Source organism: Tachysurus vachellii, chromosome 8, assembly GCF_030014155.1.
Source record: "Tachysurus vachellii isolate PV-2020 chromosome 8, HZAU_Pvac_v1, whole genome shotgun sequence".
Lineage (NCBI taxonomy): Eukaryota > Metazoa > Chordata > Actinopteri > Siluriformes > Bagridae > Tachysurus > Tachysurus vachellii.
Window position 1 is genome coordinate 21143680 of NC_083467.1, and position 25778 is coordinate 21169457.

General features: G+C 38.8%; 2 protein-coding genes across 5 annotated transcripts in view; both read left to right on the forward strand.

The window, feature by feature from the left end:
- The window catches only part of si:ch211-45c16.2 (mitogen-activated protein kinase kinase kinase 13), a 42077-nt gene extending 36398 nt beyond the window's left edge, over window positions 1-5679 (forward strand). For all 4 annotated transcript variants that reach the window (XM_060876871.1, XM_060876870.1, XM_060876873.1 and 1 more), the window contains exons 13-15: window positions 192-262; window positions 540-831; window positions 2381-5679. In XM_060876871.1, the coding sequence (XP_060732854.1) occupies window positions 192-262; window positions 540-831; window positions 2381-2482 (465 nt within the window). In that variant the 3' untranslated portion in view covers window positions 2483-5679. The remainder of the gene's footprint in view (window positions 1-191; window positions 263-539; window positions 832-2380) is intronic.
- A 2550-nt stretch (window positions 5680-8229) lies between these two features.
- pfkla (phosphofructokinase, liver a) lies at window positions 8230-25631 on the forward strand. The gene is made up of 22 exons (XM_060876875.1): window positions 8230-8459; window positions 11229-11302; window positions 11784-11861; window positions 12441-12630; window positions 13714-13879; window positions 15535-15579; window positions 16320-16428; window positions 16633-16728; window positions 16838-16930; window positions 17244-17369; window positions 18081-18145; window positions 18447-18510; window positions 19604-19750; window positions 20900-20970; window positions 21095-21182; window positions 21286-21438; window positions 21623-21787; window positions 22086-22147; window positions 23373-23484; window positions 24001-24100; window positions 24201-24306; window positions 24450-25631. The coding sequence occupies exons 1-22, from the start codon at window positions 8375-8377 to the stop codon at window positions 24595-24597; spliced, it is 2343 nt and encodes a 780-aa protein (XP_060732858.1). The 5' UTR covers window positions 8230-8374; the 3' UTR covers window positions 24598-25631.
- Window positions 25632-25778: the final 147 nt, after the last annotated feature.

Below are 25778 nucleotides of genomic sequence, written 5' to 3' on the forward strand. Positions count from 1 at the left end.
TTGTTTTCTGCTAGCTGAGCTGTATGGTGTATTTAATGCAGTCATAACTGTATTCCTGTTTCTTCCCTGTGTGTGAGATTACTGTAAAGGATAATTGGGGTTTTCGGGTTTTGTGTGCGTCTGTCTCGTGTGAGTGTGTGTGTGTGTGTGTGTGTGTGTGATAGTGAGCTAACAGTCTGCTTTCTTGTCAGGCTGGGGATGACTCATCTGAGGAAGAGGAGGGAGAGGTTGACAGTGAAGTAGAGTTTCCACGGAGACAGAGGTGATGTGTTGCTCTGCACTTATTAATAATTGACAATCAGTAGGCTCTTTATGAGCTCTGACTTTTCCTCCAGGCTGCATGTGGAACACTCATTTAAAATCTCGTTGATTAAACTCATACTGTGTGTGTGAGTGTGTATGTATATGTGCAAATAAATAACATGCAAAAAATAAAATGCAGCCTGACCACATTTTTCCCCATGCAGATGTCTGATTGTGATTTATCGTGCTATTATAAATGATTTAATCTCGTAACACACATTTTGTGATGTGTACAGGCCTCACCGGTGCATGAGCAGCTTTCAGTCCTACTCGACATTCAGCTCGGAGAATCTGTCCGTGTCAGACGGGGAAGAGGGAAACACGAGCGAGCACTCGCACAGCGGACCTCTAGAGGCACTGAGCGCCAGTCAGGAGGAGCATCTGGACGAGCTGCTTTCACACACACCAGAGATCCCCATCGACATCTCCATGCAGTCTGACGGCCTCTCGGATAAAGAATGTGCTGTGCGCCGGGTCAAGACTCAGATCTCCCTGGGCAAGCTGTGTGCCGATGAGCATAGTTATGAGGTTAGCACCTCCGTGCCACTGTTTCAGCTTAATACAGGGTTCTGATGTGTCATTCAAAATGAGAAAATTGCTTCTGAGATAATGATCAGGTGTTCTGAAAGACCTATCTAGAGAGGGGAATAAAAATAGAAAGTTGCAATGTGTAATGTTACAAAAGTCATTGTTTAAGTAAAGACTAATACATGATGGCACGGTGGCTTAGTGGTTAGCACGTTTGCCTCACACCTCCAGGGTCGGGGTTCGATTCCCGCCTCCACCTTGTGTGTGTGGAGTTTGCATGTTCTCCCCGTGCTTTGGGGGTTTCCTCCGGGTACTCCGGTTTCCTCCCCCGGTCCAAAGACATGCATGGTAGGTTGATTGGCATCTCTGGAAAAATTGTCCCTAGTGTGTGCTTGCGTGAGTGAATGAGAGTGTGTGTGCCCTGCGATGGGTTGGCACTCCGTCCAGGGTGTATCCTGCCTTGATGCCCGATGACGCCTGAGATAGGCACAGGCTCCCCGTGACCCGAGGTAGTTCGGATAAGCGGTAGAAGATGAATGAATGAATGAATGAATGAATGAATGAATAATACATGATGAGGCATGTTGTTATAGGAAAATAATCGTGCTGCAGCCTAACAGCCTAAGCAGGCTTCCTTAGTGATGTTTATACCACATCATTTACAGTTTGTTATTTATTTAAAATAAACACCTCAAACGTTTCTATTAAAACCTGCTAGACATGTTACTTTCTGTAATCACTTATGCTAGAGCAGCTAGAAACTTGTCCTTGACCTCGACCTAGCGGAATCCCTTTTGTCTCCGTCTCATGACGAATAAGAAATATCTACGAATCACTTTTTCCTGAAGCCTTTCCTGTGTTGGAAATCATAAAGACACTGGAGACCTTCCAAGATAAATTTCATCAGCAGTCTTTTGTTTGTTTGTTTTTTTTCCTTATTCGTGTAGCATCCTCCATACAAGTCCCTGTCTAATTCAGTACTATAAAAGCAATAACCGATTAGCACAAGGAGATTAATACATCTGTTATTTGTGTAGTGGGAACTACTTTAGGTGGAATTGATCAAGACTTTCTGTTCGGTCCGAATTCAATAGCGCTTTAGTATAAAATGCAATTATTGATCATTGATGAATTAGACACTGCTTAATTTGCATGATCACCACATTTTGGCAAGCTCTCCTTCATGGATTGTAGAATTTTTATTTATTTATTTTTAATTTCTTTGCCTGTTTTTGCTACCTAAAGCCTTGTTTGGCCCAAGTAGATGTCATACGTTCCCAGCTCGATGAGAGATAATGTTATTAATTGCGGTGTAGACTAGTATTTACGCAACTCATGAACATGACAGCTGTTGCTTAGAATAAGTCATGGGAAAATATCCTGGAATATTAAGCGTAGAAACCCTGTTAATGTCTTTATCATTAAGATTCTGCAGCAGATGCTACATTATAACATGCTGTGTATACTGTAACTAGGGAGAAAATATAGAGTTGTTTGTGTTTTCACATAATTAAACATCTCTCTCTCTGTCTGTCTGTCTTTCCCTCAGAATCCGCTGCACTTTGGCGATTCCGACTGTGACTCTTCAGAGGCTGAGTGCTCCGACGCCACCATAAGGAACAAGCATCCGTGTGCTCCTTCTTCCTGGTGAGCTCCTCCCTCAGGTCCCACCATCTAGGAGGAGAGCCACAGCAATGTGGGCCTGTTGGGGCCTGCTGAAAAAGACCACGGCCCTTTGCTCATCCAGTCCCCTGCCCTCTATCTCAAACCCCACCCATCCGAGTAAGCTCAGGCAACTCTGGACTGACAATGTAGCTGGTGTAACATTCATAATTTATTTTTCTGCATTCAAGGCAAAGAAAACAACAACAAAAAAAATAGAAATTAGGACGACTTTTAAATCCTAGCCTAGAACAAACTGACAAGAACGAAGGAGCATATCGGGTTGGAATGGAACAAAAGGCGCAAACTTTCAACCAGAAACATGGCGATCAAGGATTGTGTGTGATAGCTTTTTGGTGGTGGAGAGTATAGTAAAGACCACTTTTGAATAAAGATCACTCTGATTAAACACGGGACCCTTTAACATCAACGCAAGCAGCCAGATCTGCCCTTTTTTGGCTAAGAAGCTGAGACATGCTAGCTACCTGGTAAAGCTTGAGTTTCTAATAAACAATGCCCTGGGATATCAGGGTCACTTTGGTTTGAGCACCAGCATGAACAGCACCTGTCGGTCCTCTCTGGGTCTTTTTTTATTTATTCATTTTTTTTTTGTTTTTTGTTTTTTTTTTCCTTTTCCATCTCTCATTTCTAACACCACAGACCCATGTGGAGTCTCAGCATGCCAGTTGGAGAACCAATCAGACTTTGCTGCTGCGCTTGTCAGACACACCGGAACACGGGGCTCGCTTTCAAAACGACGCACAAAAGAATCTGTGTGAGAAATCCCTGGAATCAGTGTTGAAGCTGGCGGAAAGCAGTCCAGCTTTTCCCTCTCACCTCAGGCCAGAACTTGTGAAGGATTATAAGACTGGAAGATGACAAGAGCACATTCCTTTCCATGTGTGGCTCTGTGTCGAGACCCAAGTTTCTCCTGAAGTTTCCCTTTACTTCAGTTCTTTAATCTCGTGTCAGTTTTTCCATTCGAGGTTGTTTGTATATTTAACGATTTAGTTGATGTGAAGATGCAGCAACCCCTTAAATCCCTCAGGACTTGCCGTAATTTGTTCCGTTTTTGTTTGTACTTGAAGTGAGACTGAATGTCTAGTGTGAGGCACGCGCCTTTGGACACACTCTAAAGGTTCAGCAATAACGCAGGTTCTGCTCAGGCTCAAGAGAATCTAGCTCAGGAGGACTGTCTAGCTGGCTGGACAGACGCACTGGCAGGTTGTAGTGACGGCAGGTAGTTCTAGGAAAAGTCACATTTAAAAAAAAAAAAAAAACATCTATTTTTTGAGACTTTTTGTGTTGCTCTAAATCACCACCTGCGTTTTGATGATTTGATGCTCAGGTTAAGTTCGATGCACAGTGCAGCTCTTTTCTTCAGCATACTAGCAGTGGCACTCCACTAGAGGGAGACAGATCTGTATGTTGTGTTGCTGTGTTAGAAACCCAAGCAACATTCCTTTTCTATTCGTCTAAATGCTAGGAGTAGGTTTTATCGGGATTAAAGCGGTTAATCCTACTAATGTAATCTGTATTTTACGTTCACAAAAAACGAGGGATGCTGCATCTTTTATCATTGATAATACACTGTATTCATTACCCTTGTGTGTTTTTGGTGTGTGTGTGTGTGTGTGTGTGTGTATGCTTGTGTAGTAGTTTAGACAAGACAGCCAGTTGAATTTAAAAAACGGACAGGTTAGACAGATACGAGACGAGTGACGGCTTCTATTTTATTTTTTTATTTCATTTTTTATTTTATTTTATCGATTTGACAGGGTTTGCTTGTATGTCAAAGTCTTGCACCCAAATGCATTCGCAGCAAATGAACAAAGCAAGAATTTCATCACCCAACCCTGTTTACTTAAGCCTGTTTGACACAAATCTTATTTCTAGTGTATTCCACCGACCAGCACGATTCAGATTGGGTGGGGAAAAAAATGCTTTCTGTCTGAATGAGAAGGACTTGTTAGGCTTTGTCTTTTAACCAGTGAGCCAGGACAACTTCTGGACACACACCAACCTCATTTTTCCTTGTTTACATCTTTTAAGAAACTTCTGTGATTTTATTCCAGAAGTCAGACAGGTATTGAGAGTAAAATACAATAATGTCTTTCCATCTGCAGCACTATAATGTTTTCTGTATAGCTGGGATTATTTGTTGTGTTAATTTAATTTAATTTCCCTTCCTTTTTTTTTTTTTGTAGCTGGCCTACACGGTCTTTGGATTAATTTATTTTGGACTACTAGCTTAGAATCATGTTAGTTTTCCTAATCTTAACGATTTTTTGTCTTGTATCATTATTCATTTGTGAAGTATTTCTGGGAAGAGAGCGTTCAGTCTTTTTCTGAAAAAAACATCTTTTGAAGACCCTGAAATCATGTTTCAGTATTTTTTGGAATCTGGTTATACAAGTAATAAAATCCTCCTCACAGAGAGATCATGAAATCATTAGCACTTAGTTCTTACTGTACCTTAGAACGAGGACATGCTTATTGTTAAGATGTAATCTTTATTATCCAGTGGTATTTGTTAGGTTATAGAATGAAGTCTACACAGAGGTGCACAGAGTCCTGGGATGGGTCCTGTTTAATTAGCACATGTAATTCGAGTTACTGGGGAACAGTTTAATAGTTTAACAGTTTAACACAAGGGTTCTCTTATATCACATGTAAGCAGAGGTTTGGGAAAGCTAACAAAACCAAGTTCTCTTTAGCGAGTTATTTGCCGTGCTGTCTGTATTTCATGATCTGACAGATAAAGGCTGGATGCTCTCAGTATTTAAATCAGGATGAAACTGTACTATTAAGTCAAATTTGTCTCTGCAAACTCGAAAAACATCTCGCTGTATCGCTCTGTATTTCTCTGCTTTTCTCTGTTTGTCGGTGCATTCGTCTTTATTCCTTCCCACGTTTTTTCTCATTCCGTTTTCAACCAATGCATAAACAGTTATTTTGTTATAAACTATTTTTGTGCAGAACGTGTTAAAACTCTGAGCTATTTTTCTTCTCCTTCAGTATGTTTCTTACTCATGTCCCACCTCCCCTTTTCCCTTTGCTTGAATGGCGTTCTGATCAACCAACCCTGACGGTTTCCTGTATTAGCCTGTGTACAGTGCAATGGGATCAGGAAGGAATAAAATCAAAAGCAAACAACTGCATGGAATAAAACGCTGATGTACTGTATCAGACTCTCGTGCTTTTTTCTTCTTCTTTTTTTTTTTTTTTGCACCCAGCTTCTGTAAAGGTCATCTTCAATCCTCTAGTGTTTGCAATAAGAAATGAAAAGACCTTCAGACAGTATTGATATGGAGTTTACTGTCATGTCTATTGAGCAAAGTGCACAAGCTTTATTACTCTGTTGATAAAATATACAGACTACAGACTGATCTTTGTGAACAGGAACAGGTCTGATTTAACCCCACACACTCCCAGGATGTAGGATCTGAGCTTGTATTCATGACAAATCTTACTGCAAAGAGTTTTTCCAAGTGACAAAATTCTAAGAAAATCCTCAGAAATGTGGGCATTTCCCCTTAAAATTAAAGAGAAGATCCTAGTAATTATAAAAGTTATTCATAAAGCATTTTAACCCTTAGAGCTCATAAGGTCAAAATGTCTTGGTAGTAATGAGGAGGACTTTTAACAAGCCTAAGATTTTCTTTAGTAGAGTCGAAAATGGCCAAAAGGTGAAGAGGGATAAGAAATGGAAGCCTTAACTCTATGCTTTATGATCAGTATTTGAAATGAAGCTTAGTTTTTATTGGTTACACTGGAAATGGGATTGTTTCAGTCTGATTTCTCAAATTGTCCTATTACCTTTTTATTCATCCATTCATATTCAGGAAGTCTTCAGAGTTGCAGGGAAACAGCCCAGATAGACGGAAAGACCATTGCAGGAAAGCATACACTCATAAATTCACACTCATTCACACAGTAGGGATAGTTTAGAGTTGCCAGTCTACTTACTGCCATGTTTTGTGAGGTGAGAATAAATACACCAGAAGAAAACACCAGTGGATACTATGAAATCATTCAAAAACTGTATAAGCAGAAACCCAAGCTCAGGTGCAGGTGCAATATGTCAAAAAAGGATGGTGTTGCCCTCCCACATCTTGACTGTTCCCCTGTTTTATCCTGAGCTCAGTTACTGTCTATGGAGTGACGCATGTTGTGCCCGTGTCTCTGCGTCTTTCCTCTGGGTTCTCGGATACTTTGCAGTTCCTAAAACATACCAGTAGGTGGTTTGGCTACTCAAAGCTACCTCTAGGTGTGAGTGAGTGAGTATATGTCAAAGGTTCCCTGGAGTGGACTGGTAGACCATCCAGGGTGTATTCTTGCCTTGTGCCCAGTATTCCTGGAATTATCTCCAGATTCTGCACAACCCTGACCGGGGAAAAAAAAAAACAGTTAATGATGTTGGATCAATGAATCACAGAGTGGGTGTAAACTATGGTTGTCTGGTTCAATACCCAGATAACATTAGCAGTGGTTTCACTGATGCACAGGGTAGGTAACGAAGCATTATTATACACTATGTACATAATGTGCACCTGACAGAAGGCCGAGTGAGTGTGACTTTAGTATGGTATGGTTGTAGGTACTAAATTGGCTCTAGTGTTTACACAGAATGATGCAAAAAACTCAAAACATCCCGATTGTGAACTGTTGACAGTCTGAAACACAATGTTGATGAGAGAGCTAAAATTTATAAGTGTGGGTTTCAATCTATTATTGACAACAACTTCAGTGAAAAGTAGAATCTTTGAAATATTTACATGAATTCCAGAGTTTGGTTTGGTCAATGAGGAAGGCTCTTGAACAAAGGCCCTTTAACGGAAAAACAATCTGGGTAAGAACATATGCCAAAATCTGTAAATGTCAATATCACACATTTGCTTACAAGTTTACAAATAGGGACATACAAATAGTGAACTAATCAAGATATTAATCTCAAACCTTCTAGGTTTTCTTTCCGATTTTAAATGGAGAAAAAAAAATCCCAGATTTCACATTAAACAAAGGAATGTGGAGAAGTTGTGAACTCTGTGACATCAGTAAAGGCCATGGTGGTGAATATTTCAGAAAACTGCTCATCTGGAATTTTCACACGAACATCTCTAGAGTTTAGAGATAAATGGTGCTAAAAAAATAAAAGAAATATATAATTTAAGCATCATGGGGGCATATGGTAGCCTAGTGGTTTAAGGTGTTGGGCTACCAATCGGAAGGTTGTGAGTTCGATCCCAGGTCCACCAAGCTGCCACTGTTGGGCCCCTGAGCAAGGCCCTTAACCCTCAATTGCTCAGCTGTATAAAAATGAGATAATGTAAGTCGCTCTGGATATAAGGGTGTCTGCCAAATGCTGTAAATGTAAATCTAATGTACACCGGCTCATCCAAAACTACCCATGAGTGAGTCTGTGTCCATGATAGACACGTCTTCTTATGCGCTTTCTCCTTATGCCTATTTTCCTAATAAAATGCATATTAGTGTATATTCTACATGTTTGTAGAGTTTCCTGTGATTCCAATGCATTCTATTCATCATCAGCATGAGTAGAAATAAATGTAGACTAGAGTACATGTGCAGTAAAAGGGCTTCTGTACTGTAAAGTGTTCATTCTTCTGTTGTGATTTTGCAATGTGTTCAATGAGCAAAAGGGAAATTCCAGAGCAAACGGTGGAGCAATGGCGCAGAGCCACGCCCACTATGGGCGTGGTCACACACACACACACACACACACACAGATTGTATCAACTGAAGGTCATTTGTGCGCTCTGCTCAAAGCAAAGGGTTTAATTAAGTATCAGAGGATTCTGTGTGTCACTGAGTGCCTTAAACCTTTCAGGAACAGTTTCAGTGTTTGTTGGGATTTATAATGAGTTCTCAGGGTTTGGAGAAACTCCGTATGACCGGTGCTGGGAAAGCCATAGCCGTGCTGACCAGTGGAGGGGATGCGCAAGGTACACACACACACACACACACTCATATACACACATACACACACACACTCATACACACACATACATAGATACACACACACACCGTTCAGAATGTTTCTGATTATTTATCACAGTGTAACAGATGTGCACAGCTGTTGGGAAAGTGAGTTGCCACGTTATAAAGCCTCATACACACGCATCAGGTTTGAAAAGATCGCACAATATCCGTCTATATCATATTCGTAACAATAAACACGTCACGATACAAAGCAACTCTCATTGTGGTTATTAAATGGCATGAAAGTCTTCTTTAACTTTGTCCAATGCGTCTGATCTCAGCCAGGAAAAAATGTTTACAAGACAAATCTAACACCACATTTACTACAGGTCAGGTTCTGCTACTACACGGTGTTAAACACTACAGTATGCACTTTGTTTACGTAACAGATGACGCACTGTACAATATGCAGGCACGTGTTTGGGAAACGAGGGCGTGTTCATCTGTACGTGCACACAGACATGTACTTTACTGTAGACTCACCAGCACACTGTACTAGTCACTTATTATCAGATAGAAACCAGTTACATGGTTACACTTTATATCAATAAAGAGTACTTAGAGGAACCAAAAATAGAAGGGAAACAGGATTTGAAACAAATCTCCAAATAGAGTTGGCATGGACATGAATCAGACTCAGAAAGAGCTTTATTTATTTTAGAGTCATACGCTTCCAGTACAACAAAGACGACAACAACACACATACAATAAAAATACGATGAGAATAAAAATATAAATACACACATACACGTATGTAAATACATATAGATGTGTACGTACAGTTGTGCTATAGATGATAGAATGGATTTGAATAGAATGAGATGCAGGGATTTACTAGGATGGAGGTGGTAAAAAAATAAATGTAAGGATATTGCACATTGTTATTGCGTAATAGGAGCATTTAACTGTTTATGGGGTAGATTGCCTGGGGGAAGAATCTGTCCTAGTGCCTGGTTGTGCTGGTATTTGGGGCACTGTGGCACCAGCCAGATTGTAAAACATAGTGATTTTCTGAGCCCTTTCAGCAGTCCGAACCATTCTCCGTAGTCTTCCGATGTCTGATTTTGTGTCAGACAGTGATCGATGTGCACAAAATAGGCATGATGACGGCTGAGTAGAACTGTTTCAGCAGCTGCTGTGGCAGGTTAAACTTCCTCAGTGTCACAGTGAAGCATAGGGTCAGGACTAATTTGATCGACAAGCTGTCAAAATGCATTAAGGTGCTTGTTATTTTTGAGTGCATTAAAAAAGGGGACTTGTTGCCGGGAAAATTTTTTCCTGGATACAACTTTTGAATCTTTAGTACGTACATGGAAGGGTGTATTTTTGCTCTGAAGGGTAATTAAAGTCGGTCCTTGAGAACTTTATTATATGCTAAATTATTGCAAAGGTGCAAAATGTATACTAATAAAACAAAAGATGTAACCTTGTCAGCACTGTTCAAGCAAATAGGAGAAATACAATTTAGCAGAATGTGGCATAAACACATTTTTTAGTCTGCCTCTAGACCATGAGAGATGAGATTGAGTGTATAACACAAACGCTCTGTGCTATATATATTTTCTAGCAGTTATTCTTGTAAACAATCCTGAAATAAAATCACTTCCCTGTCTCTTCCTGTCAAAGTAGGTCTCGATGTTGTTACATCATAGTGTCCCACAGGCAATGATGAAAAAGGAGTATATGGGTCACTTGTCTAAAGGCTTTTATTATTATTATTATATTATTATTATTATTATTATTATTATTATTATTATTATTATTATTAAATCCTTTTTGGACATCTGATGTAAGCAAAGTCTGATGGAAGTGTAAATGCTTTGCAGAAGTGAGCTGAAAACTCTGAGTAAATGTTAAAGAGATGGCCAGCGAGAGTTATAGCGAGAGTATAATACACTAACATACAAATTCCCTCTGTTATTACACTGTCTTTATAGTGCATGCTCATGATATCTGGTGGCCATGTGGAGATCAACTGTAGATGCTACTGTGGCATTCATTTGTTATTCATGTAATAACTGAATTCATGTAATTGAATCAGTACTTCATTTTGTATAAAGAGAGGAAAACCTAAAAAAACAATAGACACTAGATAATTATGTAAAAGATTGTTTGATGGGTAATTATACAGTTATTTACAATTTATTACATGAAGCAATATGTTAAAAAAAACATATATATTGCATTTTGTCTTATCAAGGCAGTATTATTAAATATTATAAACATCAATATTTTTCCCAATGTTCTGAGAGACTGTAACATAAAAACCTGCCCATTCCATTCCATTTAATGTATTTTAGGATGTTTTCTTACAACTGAATTAGAAATGAATCCAAGCACAGAGTTTAATTGACGTGACGTGACATACAGCTAAGTACAGTGACTCATACTCAGAATTTGTTTTCTACATTTAACCCATCCAAAGTGCACACACACAGCAGTGAACACACACCCGGAGCAGTGGGCAGCCATTTATTCTGCGGCGCCCGGGGAGCAGTTGGGGTTCAGTGCCTTGCTCAAGGGCACCTCAGTCGTGGTATTGCCGGCCCGAGACTTGAACCCACAACCTTAGGGTTAGGAGTCAAACTCTCTAACCATTAGGTCACGACATAAGACGATCAGATAACCACGCTTAAACAAGTGCTAGTACGCAAGAGCACCACAAACAGTTGAATAATACAGTGAATAATAAGCTAGAATAAATATACTGTGATCTGTTTCTTCTGTCTCAGGTATGAACGCAGCGGTCCGTGCCGTCACTAGGATGGGTATATATGTTGGAGCCCAGGTGTATCTGATTTACGAGGTATCTCCTAAATCTGCTAAATGCTTTTCAAATCTTACTTCTTATAACAAGAAAGGAAACAAGAGCTCAGAGACGGAGGTAGATAGATGGTGTATAGATGTTATGGTTTTACAATACATTAACGTTATTATGTATTTTTCAGCGTATTGTGGGGATCGCCAGTGTTCTTTTAAAATAGTATTACAAGTAACTGATTGAAATCTATTTAAAATGGCCTCACTGTTATTGTCATTCATTTACTGTACATAGCTAATTTCTGTGCTGTGTTTATTCGAAGTTAGGCACTCTGATTGAGCCCAAAGATGACATTACAGTACATTGGTCACTTTGAATATTATAATTGTACAGAAGTGACCCGCGTAATTTAAAGATCGTGTCCCAGACTTGCTTGAGCCTCGTCCATGTATTTGAGAACGCTAAAACACATGGCCTGGTTCCTTCACTGCGTTAAACCCTCATGTATTGTATCAATGTTATTCAGGGTTACCAGGGTCTGGTGGACGGAGGAGACAATATCAAACTGGCGCACTGGCACAGTGTAACCAACATCATCCAGCTGGTAAAAAGCATTTTATACACATGTTCTGTCTGTGTGAGATCGTCTTTGCTGTTTGTTTTCTAATATGTTTGTGTTACATTTGATCTTTCTGTACGTTCTCTGCATTCCCTCTTCTCTCTTATATGTGTCTGTTTTCTGTTCGGTGATGAGATGCTGAGTAGCTTATGCAGTGTGTCTGTTACTCAGAAGAACGCATTTAGATTCAATGTTTATTGATTTTATTGTTTACTGATTACTCTGCATGATCTCCCTGTGCTTTGGGGACATGCCTCTCATTCCAAAAGCATACATTATACGTTGAGTGACACCTCAAAATTTTTGTCTGTGTGGATGTGAGTGTGTGTGATGATGTCCTGCAATGGATTGGCTCCCCATCCTGGATGTCTCCCTCCTTGTGCCCTGAGTTGCCTGGGATAGAATCTTTAGCTCTTCACTCAGTTGCATTAGCTTCGGTGTTCAGTGGCCTAGCCTCGAGAGGGCTGCATTGTTCTGTTCTACAGCTTGGAGAACATGAGAAATGATCAGCTGTTTTGAACAAATGCACTCGATTTGCTAGTTTAATGCAGATCTTTTCTTCAGGGTGGGACAGTGATCGGTAGCGCTCGCTGTAAAGCCTTCACCACACGGGAAGGACGTCTGGCTGCCGCCTACAACCTTGTGAAACGTGGGATCACCAACCTCTGTGTGTGTGGAGGCGATGGCAGCCTTACAGGAGCGAACATCTTCCGAAGCGAGTGGAGCGAACTACTCGCCGAGCTGGAAGCCAAAGGTACTCACTAGTCCTGCCAAACCCATCGTTATTCAGATAATATTCTCTAATTCAACATTCTGTGCCAAAAATCTACTTCGATTTGTTCACTGGAATCAAACCTTAAATCCAGAAAGAGCATTTCCATTATGATTCAATGTGATTTGGTTTGTGATCAGAACTGTCACATTCGATCACACTGAAAACAAATACAAAAACTGGCAAACTGGCCAACGATTTACTGGAACGTTTTATCTAGTGCTAATAAATATAAATAAATATAACAACACTTCATCCTTATCCTGAGGGCTGTCTCTTATTAGCCTACATTTTGCTACACAGCTACCTCTTTCCTCATTTCTGAAGATTCTCGTGTTTCCTCAGTTTCAAGCCATCATTTAGTAGTCAGCATGTTGTCGATGAGGTATAAAAGCAGATATACAGATATACAGATACCCCAAATACAGGGAGCAAAAATGACAACAAATAGCCTTATATCTGTCTCCATTTTGACACAAGTTATAGAAATATAACACGACTGAATTCAGTGATCATTTCTACTCTAAAGTTGGTTATTTTCCTGAAGTGTTTTATAGCTCTTTTACCACATTAACTGAGACTTCTTGTAATTTTTTAAATCCTGTTAGAGTTATGAAACATCTGCATAACATTTTTGTCCCTCTTATCACTTACCTATCTCTGTAACTGTCATTACCTCAGCAGCCTCTCTTTTTTCCTCCAGTTAATCATCTTTAATAATCATACAATCGAAAATATTTTAGAAAATTGATTTTAAAAATTGCCGTAAAACTATCACATAAATTTGCCGCATGTAAAGCTCGTCATTGGTAGGATTACAAATGCAAATTTGCCTCAAAAACCACTTCTACGCTGTTTTAGAAGCCGTACATGTGGATATGTTTAGCTGTCATTATGTAACAACTTATTCAGAGCTCTGAAAAAAATATTGCTCAAAGCATGCTGGTAACTCATCTCCATTAATAATTCATTACTTCAACAGGCCAGTCTATAACAAGCATATACAGCAGACGTATATACATACATACACACATTCTCACACACTGCTAATGCTATGCTTTCTAGAAAGGATCACTGCTGAGACAGCAAAAAAGTACAGCCACCTAAACATCGTGGGTTTGGTGGGCTCCATCGATAACGATTTCTGTGGCACTGACATGACCATCGGTGCAGACTCAGCCCTCCATCGCATCATGGATATCGTGGACGCCATCACCACAACTGCCATCAGGTCAGCAGCTACACAATAACCACAGCCTGGGGGAAAACATAAAGCAAGTGGTCCAAATATGAACACGAATAGTAAAAGGAATACTCTCAAATTCTAACCTCTGTCCACTGTATTCTCTAATGTATGTAAGTCGACAACGCTGGAGTATTCCTTTAATTTATTACAAAAACAGAGCTCAGAATAAAAATCATTCTCTGTGTTGTTGGAGCTTGAGCATGCGCTGTTGCATACAGTAAGGATAAGATTGGAGGAATCTTCTGAGCCTGAGACGGATGTTTGCTTGTCGTAGAATTCCTGTCTGAACTTGCCTTACTTATATTACCTTCACCTGAAGGTTCAGTGATATGCAGTTAGAAACAGATTTATTACTGTTGAACATATCACTTCCTAGGTGACGTTTTACCAGCCAGTAACAGAAAGAAGAAGTCAAAACTAACTAGACTGTTTAAAGATGGTCAATGTTCATGTGGAATATTTAGTGGGTCAGGAATCTCTGGCACAAAGATAAGCATCTTTTGTAGGATTCTGTCAGGACTCTGCCCGGACTTTGGCCATGTGCCTTTTTGTTTATGTTCCTTGTTCACGTGTCTGCCCCGCCCTTGTCTTTTCCTCGCTGCCTCTGCACACCTGTCCCTCATGTGTCATGATTATCATTAGTATTTAGTTGAGCCGCGTTGCCTTGTGCAGCGCGGAATCCTCTGTTGTCTTCGTCTGGTTCGTCGTTGTCCTGTTTTGTGTCTTTTAGTTATAAAATATATACCCTGCATACTATATACCCTGCATTTGGGTCCGTTTTTATCCCGCGTCCCGTGACAGATTCTATGTTAATTCTTTTTCATATAAACACATAAGTAACAGACTATAGAAATGTGATTGTACAAGATTTTGCTTGCACAAGACTTATAGAAAGACTCTGTATGGCCAAAAGTATGTGGAGACCAAACCATCACTTATACTTTCTGTGAGCCTTCCACAGACTGTTGTTAAAGGTTAGAAGCACATCATTTCTGTTCTCTGGCATTAAAAGGACCAAATCTGTTCCATCATGACAGTGCCCCTGTGTACAATGTGAAGAACTCAAGGGTCCTGCACTAAGCCCTGACCTCAAACCTAATGAGCGCCTTTGGGATGAACTAGAACAGACTACACCCCAGACCTCCTCAGCTAAAATCAGTGTCTGCCTAATGCTTCTGGGGCTAAATGATCACAAATCTCCACAGCCATGCTCCAACATCCAATGGAAAGCCTGGAATGAAATATTCAACAAGCACATGTCAGTGTGATGGCCAGGTATCAACAAACCTTTGGTCATGAAATATATGCTGTCAGTTATTTCTGAGGTGACTATTGTTAAGACAAACTAAACTATGCTAGGTTCTGGGTTATTTCTATCTCACAGGACTTACAGTGTTTTTTTTTTTCCTTGATTTTATGTGTCTTCCACATTAATTGACTGCTAGCATTTGAATCTAGCTTTTAAAATCTAAAACACAAGATGTGTATTCTGGTCATCAGTACAGCAAAGATGCTTAATGTTTGTTAGCTTGTGCTTTAAAATGAACTGCATACCGGCTGGAGGATGTTGATTATATCCCTTATTTCACTAATGAAACACTTCTAACACTTTGCACATCTCTTTCCCGACTATTCTGCAGCCATCAGCGCACATTTGTCCTGGAGGTAATGGGACGACACTGCGGGTAAGTCGTGTCTCTGTTTTCTGAAAACACAGCTGAATCTGAAGTAAATTCAGGCTTTATTTTATGAAAGACTTTATAATTTAGAAAACTCATACCAGTGCATAACGTTGTGTTAAAATGATTTTGTTTTATCTTATCATGACCAGAGGAGCACAGTGACTTACTGGTTAGGACTTTTTCTTTTCACCTCTAGGGTTGTATATGTGGAGTCTGCATGGTTCCCCAGCACTTTATGTGTTTCCTTTGAGGACCCCATGTGTTCTCCCCTTGTAGAATAAGTGCTCCAAAAGATGGATGGATAGATGACCATTGGGTGGTCTAATAAAGCAGTAAGAGGGGGAAAAATTATTTTTGCTTAAACAAAAAACAAAATGATTTTCATTTATGATTATAGATTGGTTTATTAGACTAGTGCATTAATATGCCTTAAATAGAAGTGCAGCCCCTGGAGCAGGGAGGGTTAATGGCCATGCTCAAGGACAGCTTGGCCGTGCTGAGGCTTGAATCACAACCATTTCGATCAACAACTACCCACCTTAACCTCTTGAGTCACTACTGCCCTAATAAAAATGTATAATTAAATGTTTTAAAATGAAAATGAAAGGTGACATAACTAACTAACAAACAAATAAATAATATTTAGTGTTGGAAAATGCTTGTATTTTAACAGACAGCTTTTTAAAACTAAAGAGGTGTGTGTGTGTGTGTGTGTGTGTGTGTGTGTGTGTGTGTGTGTGCAGTTATCTGGCTCTGGTGTCTGCATTAGCTTCTGGAGCAGACTGGCTCTTTATTCCCGAAGCTCCTCCAGAGGATGACTGGGAGGATCTTATGTGTGCTCGGCTTGGAGAGGTGACCGAGAACAAGAGATCTATATAGATAAATAGATATAGATCGACTAAATAGATCAAATAAGCATTGAACCACTTTCACAGAAGTAATCACCCCATATAGATCTACTTTCAGACAGGCCTGGATTCTTCAGCTGTCGGGTTTTGTTTCAGTCAATGTTTTCTGTTGTAGTGCTTACTGAACTGTGTGTGTGTATATGTACAGAGCCGAAGTAAGGGATCCAGACTCAACATCATCATCATTGCTGAGGGAGCAATCAACAGAAAAGGCGAGCCCATCTCATCCAGCTACATCAAAGATGTAAATATTTTTGAAATATTTACCACCAGCATTTAAGATAAACATCCATTTTCCTTACATTATTTTATAAAGCTATTATAACAGTAATGATTTCTGTTTATGTGTGTAGCTTGTAGTAAAGCGGCTGGGTTATGACACCAGGGTGACTGTTCTGGGCCACGTGCAAAGGGGAGGAACTCCTTCAGCATTTGATCGAGTACTAGTAAGCAGTTCAAACTGAAAGATCTCCATATTTAAAGTCTGGAGTAAGCTGTTTAGATGGTTGAAACTTAAAGGGGCTCAACTTCAGCAATCCTTTCTGCAATATTTATGTGCAGAAAATCTTAAGAAACTTCATCAGGGAATTTATTATAAGGCATGATTTATGTGTTTAAATAAAATCAGTCACAGCTACAATTTGGGACACACCTCTAGTATTATATTCAATGTGTGAAATATATTTTGTGTGTGAGGTAAAGCATTATGAAGAATTATATTGTTTTACATTCTGATCACTGGGCTGGTTGTGTTTCTAGAGTAGTAAGTTGGGCATGGAGGCAGTGGTGGCGTTGATGGAGGCGACTCCGGATACACCTGCCTGTGTGATTGGCCTGTCCGGGAACAGGTCTGTGAAGCTGCCCCTCATGGAAGCAGTGGAAATGGTAAGATCCACACCAAGGATATGTTTACTACAGGAGCACCACACTCTTAAATCAGGTACTGTAGTACTGCATAAAGTTTGTGGCACTGCTCATATTTATGTATAATTTATAGCATAAAGCAGGCTTGTTGAAGCAGTATGGCTCAGGGGTTCAAAAATGTAGGTCTCCTTTAAGACAGTGTTTGTGAAAGCATAGTGTGCAGCAGGTTAGTTTGAACTTTGGTTACTTTCTGTTTAAAGGATCATGTGTTTCACATTAAAGACATTAAAGTGCCTATTAGTGAGAATCTGTATGTCTTGCGCACGTATGGTGCCCTAAAATAGATTGGTATCCTTCCAGGTGATATTCCAGCCTCAACCCAAGTGTTATAGGGATATAATCCACTAATCCACTGCAACCCTGACCAGAAAAAAAAGTGCTTTACTAAAATTTAGATGAATGAGTTCAGTTTTATTTTTAAAAGTGACCACTGCAAAGCGTATAGCTGAGTATTTCTGGCCTTGCTTAAAAATCCGCCAGTTGTGGGATTTACATTTAGCTGACCAGTTACGATCAAAGAATTCGATTCACTGAGCTACAAATGAATTTGTTTTGTATCTAGAATTTATAACATATGCGTATCATCATTTTTGCGTATTTGCCCAACTGGCTCTTGACTTTTAGGACACCCTGTAATATTAATTCATGCAACATTTTATCCTCCCCGCCCAGACTAAAGCAGTACAGAAGGCTATGAACGAGCAGAGATTTGAGGAGGCCATTCAACTGCGTGGAAGGTGAGGCTTGTGTGACGCCCTGTAATTCTGTGAACAACACAGTAAAGTAGTCCCCAAATTTAGTTAGTAAGCTCCTTGCTCTGGTTGATTATTGTGTTAATGTATGAATGTCAGCAGTCTGAGGGATGTGGTAGCCTAGTGGTTAAGGTGTTGGACTACCAATCGAAAGGTTGTAAGTTTGAATCCCAGCTCCACCTAGGTGTCAATTGCTCAGTTGTATAAAATTAGGTAAATGTAAGTCGCTCTGGATAAGGGCGTTTGCCAATTGCAGCAAACCTAACAAATTTTGTGTTCATTTCAGGAGCTTTGCGAACAACTGGAGTATTTACAAGTTACTGGCATACCAGAAGCCTGCTCACGTCACGGTAAAACTTTAGACATGCCAGAAAATCTCAGTGATTGTTGCTAGTATCAACATGACCCCATTATCTCAAATATTCTTTAACAGATTTAAAGAAACAGTATGCTTTTGGAAGCTGTTTTAGTAGGTATGTACGTTTGTGTGTTGGTTTGTGTATAGGCTTTATTCTCTAGCTGGACTGCTGGTTATCTATAACCAGGCCTGACTGATAGCAACTGTAAGGAGCTAAGAATGAACAAAAAATTCTTTAAATACTGTAAATGCTGTACCAATACATTTAAATTGAATTAAAGGGTACACATTATACTGTATAGTGCCTCAAAATCATTTATACAGTAAAACGTCACTGTAAATCCAATTTCGATAAAAAAAAAGGGTAAGTGCCCAAAAGTGTGTTGGGATATTGTTCAAAATGATCATGTTCATGAATGTTGTTTAAAGAGACATTATCTGCACCTTATCTGTGTTATTTCTATTGTAAGTGTTGATAAGTTTTTGAGACCTTTCTGATCCGAGACTTCTTTAGCCAACCCTTATCAGTCAGGCCTTACTTAATAGGCATTAACGCTTTTTAACAGTACAAGTGATGTTCTGTACTGTGGGCAGACAATCAGTATAAACAAATTTTAAATCAGTATAAACAAATGAATCATTGCTGCAGGTCTGATAGAAAATAAGTCCGAATACTGTTGGCTTTCAGAGCGAGGCATTTTTACCTCTGGGATAATAGACACTTACACAGAATTTTAGTGGTTGAAGGTAACGCTGTCAAATTTTAGATGTGTATGTCTTCACTTGGAGCATCTTGGAAGGCAGAAATTGGTTTAATTGGTTTAAGTCCATTACTCACCACTGTATAGTGTGTCATGATGTCAGTGCTGAACATGGACACCACAAAACAGGAACAAACTCCATTTTTTAGCCTGTGGTAAAAAGAGATAATCTCTCAACTCTTATCTTGTGTTGTGTTACACTAATACTAATGAGATACTAACTTCTAACTAATTGGCTTTCAGTGCAAGGTTAGAACAGCTTTGCGAGTCAAGCTGAAGAGAAGAGTTTGGTATTAGTGCTGTTGCATTGTCATTTATCTGCAGAGCAACTTCTCACTGGCCATCCTGAACGTGGGAGCTCCAGCAGCTGGTATGAATGCAGCTGTGAGGTCTGCAGTGAGGGTGGCACTGGCATCTGGCCACAAAGTATACACAGTTTCTGATGGATTTGAGGGCCTTGCCAATGGAGAGGTGAGGAATTGAGACTGAAAAATAGTCTGTAGTGATGTAAGCTTTTTTTTTCTCTCTCTTTTTTTAGACGTGACATACAGCTAAGTATGGTGACCCATACTCAGAATTTGTTCTTTGCATTTAACCCATCCAAAGTGCACACACACAGCAGTGAACACACACACAGACGTGAACACACACACTGTGAACACACACCTGGAGAAGTGGGCAGCCATTTATGCTGCGGCGCCCGGGGAGCAGTTGGGTGGGTTCGGTGCCTTGCTCAAGGGCACCTCAGTCGAGGTATTACCGGCCCGAGACTCGAACCCACAACCTTAGGGTTAGGAGTCAAACTCTCTAACCATTAGGCCACGACTACCCCAAGACTAGTGACGACTGCACAGATGTTCTGTATTATAGCTCTGACTTTCACATTCACAATGCAGTGAAGACAAGAGCTGGCTCCACTGTTAAGTGTGTAAGTGAAACGAGCAGCCTAGATGAGTGCTTTGGGGTATCATTGTGCTTTTTTCGTTTGATAAAAAAAAAAAAAAATACAGAATTAAATTCCCTCCATACCTTTGTCCTGCTGATTGAAACTCAGTAAAAGCGTTCATCTCCTGCTCGATAAGCCTCAAGTACATTAAAAGTTTAAAGCAATGCAATTACTTCCCATTTTTTTGGAGATCTGCAGGCTTTTGTGGCTATAAATAGTGACTTTAATTTTTCCTGTGCTCATATAATCATGTTTTCAGGAGTAGTTGATACCAAACTGCAGTCTAGCTCTTCCATCTTACCTCACTGATTTCAGGGTGCAGAGTCTGACTGTGAACATATTTGTGACTCCTAAAACAATCTGACAATATTTACCTCTCATTTGCAAGAAGTCGAGAAATCCTCCATTGTGCACCACTCACACCATCCTCATTGCAGGATTTTATCTTGTCTCCCTAGAAAATGAATGGTAGGACAAGTCAATTCTTATAGCACGATGCTGCAATGTATATAGACAGTAACAATAATACAGTAATAATAATAATAAATAGAAAAAAATGGGATATGGGATTTGGATGTTAATATAAAAGAGGTGCTAAAGACTTGCCACAGAATGCTTCAGTGGGATTAAACTATAATGTAATTTTATAAACATAACTTCCTCCCTGTGTAAAGGTTAAAGAGATGTCTTGGAGTAGTGTTGCTGGTTGGACTGGTCAAGGTGGCTCAGTTCTGGGGACTAAACGGTTGGTTAATGGAGCATGTATTTATTATTGTTATTAGTAGTAATAGTAGTAGTAGTAATATTTGTAGCAACCTTATCCATCTGATATTCCAGTCACGATGACATTTTTTTGTTATTCTTTCCAGAACCCTACCAAAAACCTGCATGGAAAAATTAGTTGAAAATCTTACCAAGTACCGCATCCAGTCACTGCTAGTAATTGGTGGCTTTGAGGCAAGTTGCAATATATTCTTTTTAGTTATTTATGTACTTGCATTTAAGACATTTGACACTATTGGGCTGTTTGATCAAACCCAAGAGCTCTTTTATTCTTTAGGCCTATGAAGGGGTACTGGAGCTGTATGATGCCAGGGGCCACTACAATGAGCTGTGCATACCCATGTGCATCATTCCTGCTACCATCAGCAACAATGTCCCTGGCACCGAATTTAGCCTGGGTGCTGATACTGCTGTCAATGCAGCTATGGAGGCAAGTTCTGTGCAATTCAAGTAGTCATAGTGATACATAGTGATCATAGAGAGTTAGGTTTTAAACCACTTTTCACTTTCCTCCAGTATTACTTTATATATATATAGTGTATATATACACACATTACACAATATTACCTTTATACACACATTATATGTATAACTTTATAATGTTTTTCCATCAGAGCTGTGATAAAATCAAACAGTCAGCTACAGGAACAAAGAGGAGGGTTTTTGTGGTGGAAACCATGGGAGGATATTGTGGATACCTGGCAACCACTGCTGGCATTGCTGTGGGAGCAGATGCTGCATATATATTTGAGGAGCATTTCAGTATCCACGATCTGAAGGTGAGGTTTTAATTATAGTTAAAGTCCAACTCCAGCTGTCTAATTTTCTTCTCTAATCAACGGTGGGAAAAGCACAGTAAGATGCTGCCTGAAAGACAACTCGTGTGAAAATAGAGACGTTTTACATTTTGCACATTGATTAGTTTTGTTTAATACGATACAGTTTTTCACTACCACAGTAGATAAATAACACACCAGCCGAAACAAAAGACGTAAATAGCTTGTGAATTCATCTGAAGGTCTATAAGTTCAGATTAACACCAGCAGTCTCTATAATATAATGCTCTTCTTTTGATAGACGAATGTTGAGCATCTGTCAGAGAAGATGAAGAAGGACATCCAGAGGGGTCTGGTGCTGAGGTACAATCTGTTTTGTGTAACACACACTACCTTCAAAGATGGCTAGGTCCTCTCATGCTCATTAACGCAGGCTAATGAAGTCAAACGGACTCATTATACATTTCTGATGAATGTACAAAAGACCCTCCACTTCCTGTTTTATAATATATTGAGACATGTCACAGCCTAATTGTTATCTCAGTCAGTTAATTATATTTGACAAACTGAATTAGCTTTGACTTGAACTGTTTTTTAACAAGAGTGATTTATCCTCATTTTAAACTATAGAATACATTTATATGGACAGAGCACACTATTATCTATTATATTAGATTACTAACCAAGCTCTAAGAAAGACGCTTTTATGTATATATATATATATATATATATATATATATATATATATATATATATATATATATATATATATATACGTATATGTATACGTATATATATATATATATATGCATACCCATGTGCATACCCATGTATATATATTTTTATATATGTATATAAACGTCTTTCTTAGAGCTTTGTTATATAGTTCTGAAGTATTTCATTTGTCTAATGTATTCACTCGTTACTGCTGTGGGGATGCTGACAAGTCAGAGCAGTGAAAAACATCGAGGTAGAATGTAAGGAAATCCTATCAGACTAAATTTCAGATATATACTGTATGACTAGATAAATCCGACTCTACAGTCACCTGCATATTATGTAAGGCAACTGTAGGAAAAGCATATTTATACATATATGATTTTACTACATTAGACAGTTTTTGTTAAATAGCTATCATGTCCACTGCTGTTTTAATTAACGTACAAGTAAAAATTAGCATTCACGTAATCTGTAATTTATTAAATATCAGGTTTCAAAATATCACAAATAAATACAGTAAGATAGACATTTAAGGAGAACTCACACAGGCATTAAACACAGCAGACAGGAGTTGATTGTAAGCGTTTCAAGCCTGTGAGAGGAGTCTGCATGTGCTGTACAGTGACTCATGCAAAACTATATGCAGTCACTATGAATTGTTGACAGCATGAAAATGTAGAGTTCTAGGCAATGAAAGGTTTCAGCATTATTTTGCCAATTTCGTATAGGCTGAATGAATCATTGCAGCAGGCAGAATTTGGCACCGACGGATATGAGTTTGACGCATATGCTTTAAGACATTTACTAAATATGAGTCATTACTCTTGCATAAGTTTGAGAATATGACTCTGAATTTCTGTTGACACAGGAATGAGAAATGTCATCCACAATACAGCACCGACTTCATCTATAACCTCTACACTGCTGAAGGAAAAGGAGTGTTCGACTGCAGGGTCAACGTACTCGGACATCTCCAACAGGTCAGCACTAACTGAGCTTTAGAAGACGGGAAACCTTTTTAATCGGTGAACATACGTCTATGTGTCAGATGTTACATCTCTTTATTGTACAGAGCTCATCTAATCACATGGAATATGAGTGAAATTGTGAATTCTACATTATGATCTCAGACCTGTGTTTTTCAGCTCACTGGAACAAAATGTTTAAGCAAATTACATGCTATATATTTTAATTAGTTATTTTACAACCTTTGTGGAAATGGCTAATCTAGAGATTTGATATGTTTATATGACTTATATGTTTATATGTTATATGCTTATATGTTTATATTTCATTTTAAATGCTTTCAACAATAATTTGATACTCAGGCAATCTCATGTTGACTGTTTTGTCAGGATGTGTGTTAACAGTACAGCACATAAGGACCTCTTTAGATCCCAGTGCAAACATGGCAAACCCATCTCCTGGAGTAACTTTAAGCATGGTATTTGTTTCAGCATTCTTCATTTAGTTTCATTTTTATTTTTATTTCAAAGGGAGGCGCACCTTCACCTTTTGATAGGAACTTTGGCACAAAGTTGGGCGTGAGGGCCGTGCAGTGGCTTTCTGAGAAGATGGCTGCCACCTTCAGACAAGGTAAAACAATTATTTAAGTCTTTTACATAGATAGAATTCATACTGTAGTTTACATATGTCATCTTTCCATAACTGATACTAAATTATGCCTCTCAATCAGGTTCTGTGTTTGCTAACTCCCCGGACACTGTGTGTGTGTTGGGTCTGAATGGCAAAGGACTGACTTTCACTCCTGTGCCTGAACTAAAGGAGCAGACTGACTTTGAGTGAGTGTTCAAACTGAACTTTATCACATGGAATTTACACTCATGAATAAACCATTATACTTATGGTATGATCTTTTATACTTATAAAACTTTTATACTTTTATACTTATGGTATGAAAGACTTCTTTTTCCTTTCATTACAGGCACAGAATGCCGAAAGAGCAATGGTGGCTGAGTCTGCGACTGCTACTCAAGATGCTGGCTAAATACCAGACCAGCTTCGATCAGTACGTCACAGGAGAGATTAGACATGTGACCCTTCGTTCCCTCAGTCAAGATGATGGGTTTTAGACAGTCACATACATAACACTGATGTTCACCAGCTTGCCCATTATCACAATCTATGCTATGGGATTTCGTAAATGCTTTCTCTGGCTAAACTAGATTGCTCGTTTATAGCTTCAACATTTTTATAACTCGATTTCATCTTTGGTGCTCTATCTGAAGATAAACTCTCAAGGGCTGAATTAACAAAAATCTCTTACCAGTGTTCTCCCGGCACGAAGAGTTCCGAGCTACTTACATTCATTTCATCAGCAATTGACTTATTTCTTTAGGAATCTGTGGTGAACTTGATGAAATCACACTGAAAATGCTATATTATATATATTTTTTAAAATGACGATTAAAAAAGAGATTCATTTAACGGTTAGTTGGCATTTGGAAGGAAATGTGTGAAGAATGTTTGACATTCAGGTATTTCTTGACCATTTTTAGATACAGTCTTTAGGATCTGCTTTTAATGCTAAAGGCTTTAAACCTTAAAATTAGGACTAGCACTAAATTACCAGAGAGGCCACTTAAACTATAATTAAAGATATATCAAATATGTATATATATAACAAATATATATATATATATAACAAAATATATAATTATTTATAACCGTAAATCCTACAATAGAAATGTTAAAGGTCTAACAGCAGCATTCTCTGATGTACACAATGGTCTAATTTACTTTTTTTTTTTTTTTAAACACTGGAACATTCAACATTCAAAATCTAAGCTTCTCATTCATGATTGTGTCATTTTGTGCCTATATAATGTGATGTGTATTCATTCTCCTCATGACATGTAAAATTATTTATAAGCCTAGAAAGAGCATTTATAAAGAACATAGTTTCCAATATTGTGGAGCGTTTTGTGAAATTGTTCTATTCGCAGTGTTTTGATGACTTTTACTGTTGGTATGTACAAAACCATCCAAATTAACTTTCTACCTGTTTTTTTTCCACACTGTAACACTCCTCTGTATAAAGTAATGAAAAAATAGAAACTTAAATGTGAAATGTCACAAATACATATATAAATATGATTTAATCGAAGTCCTTTCCATTGTTGCTAGATTATTTTACAGACAATACTGAACAGCTTCACAAAATATATCAAACTGCAATATACCAGTAGAATCTAATTATGTGTTTTATTCATGACACCAGACATTTTCCAGAACTGAAACTTTTGAAACTGAA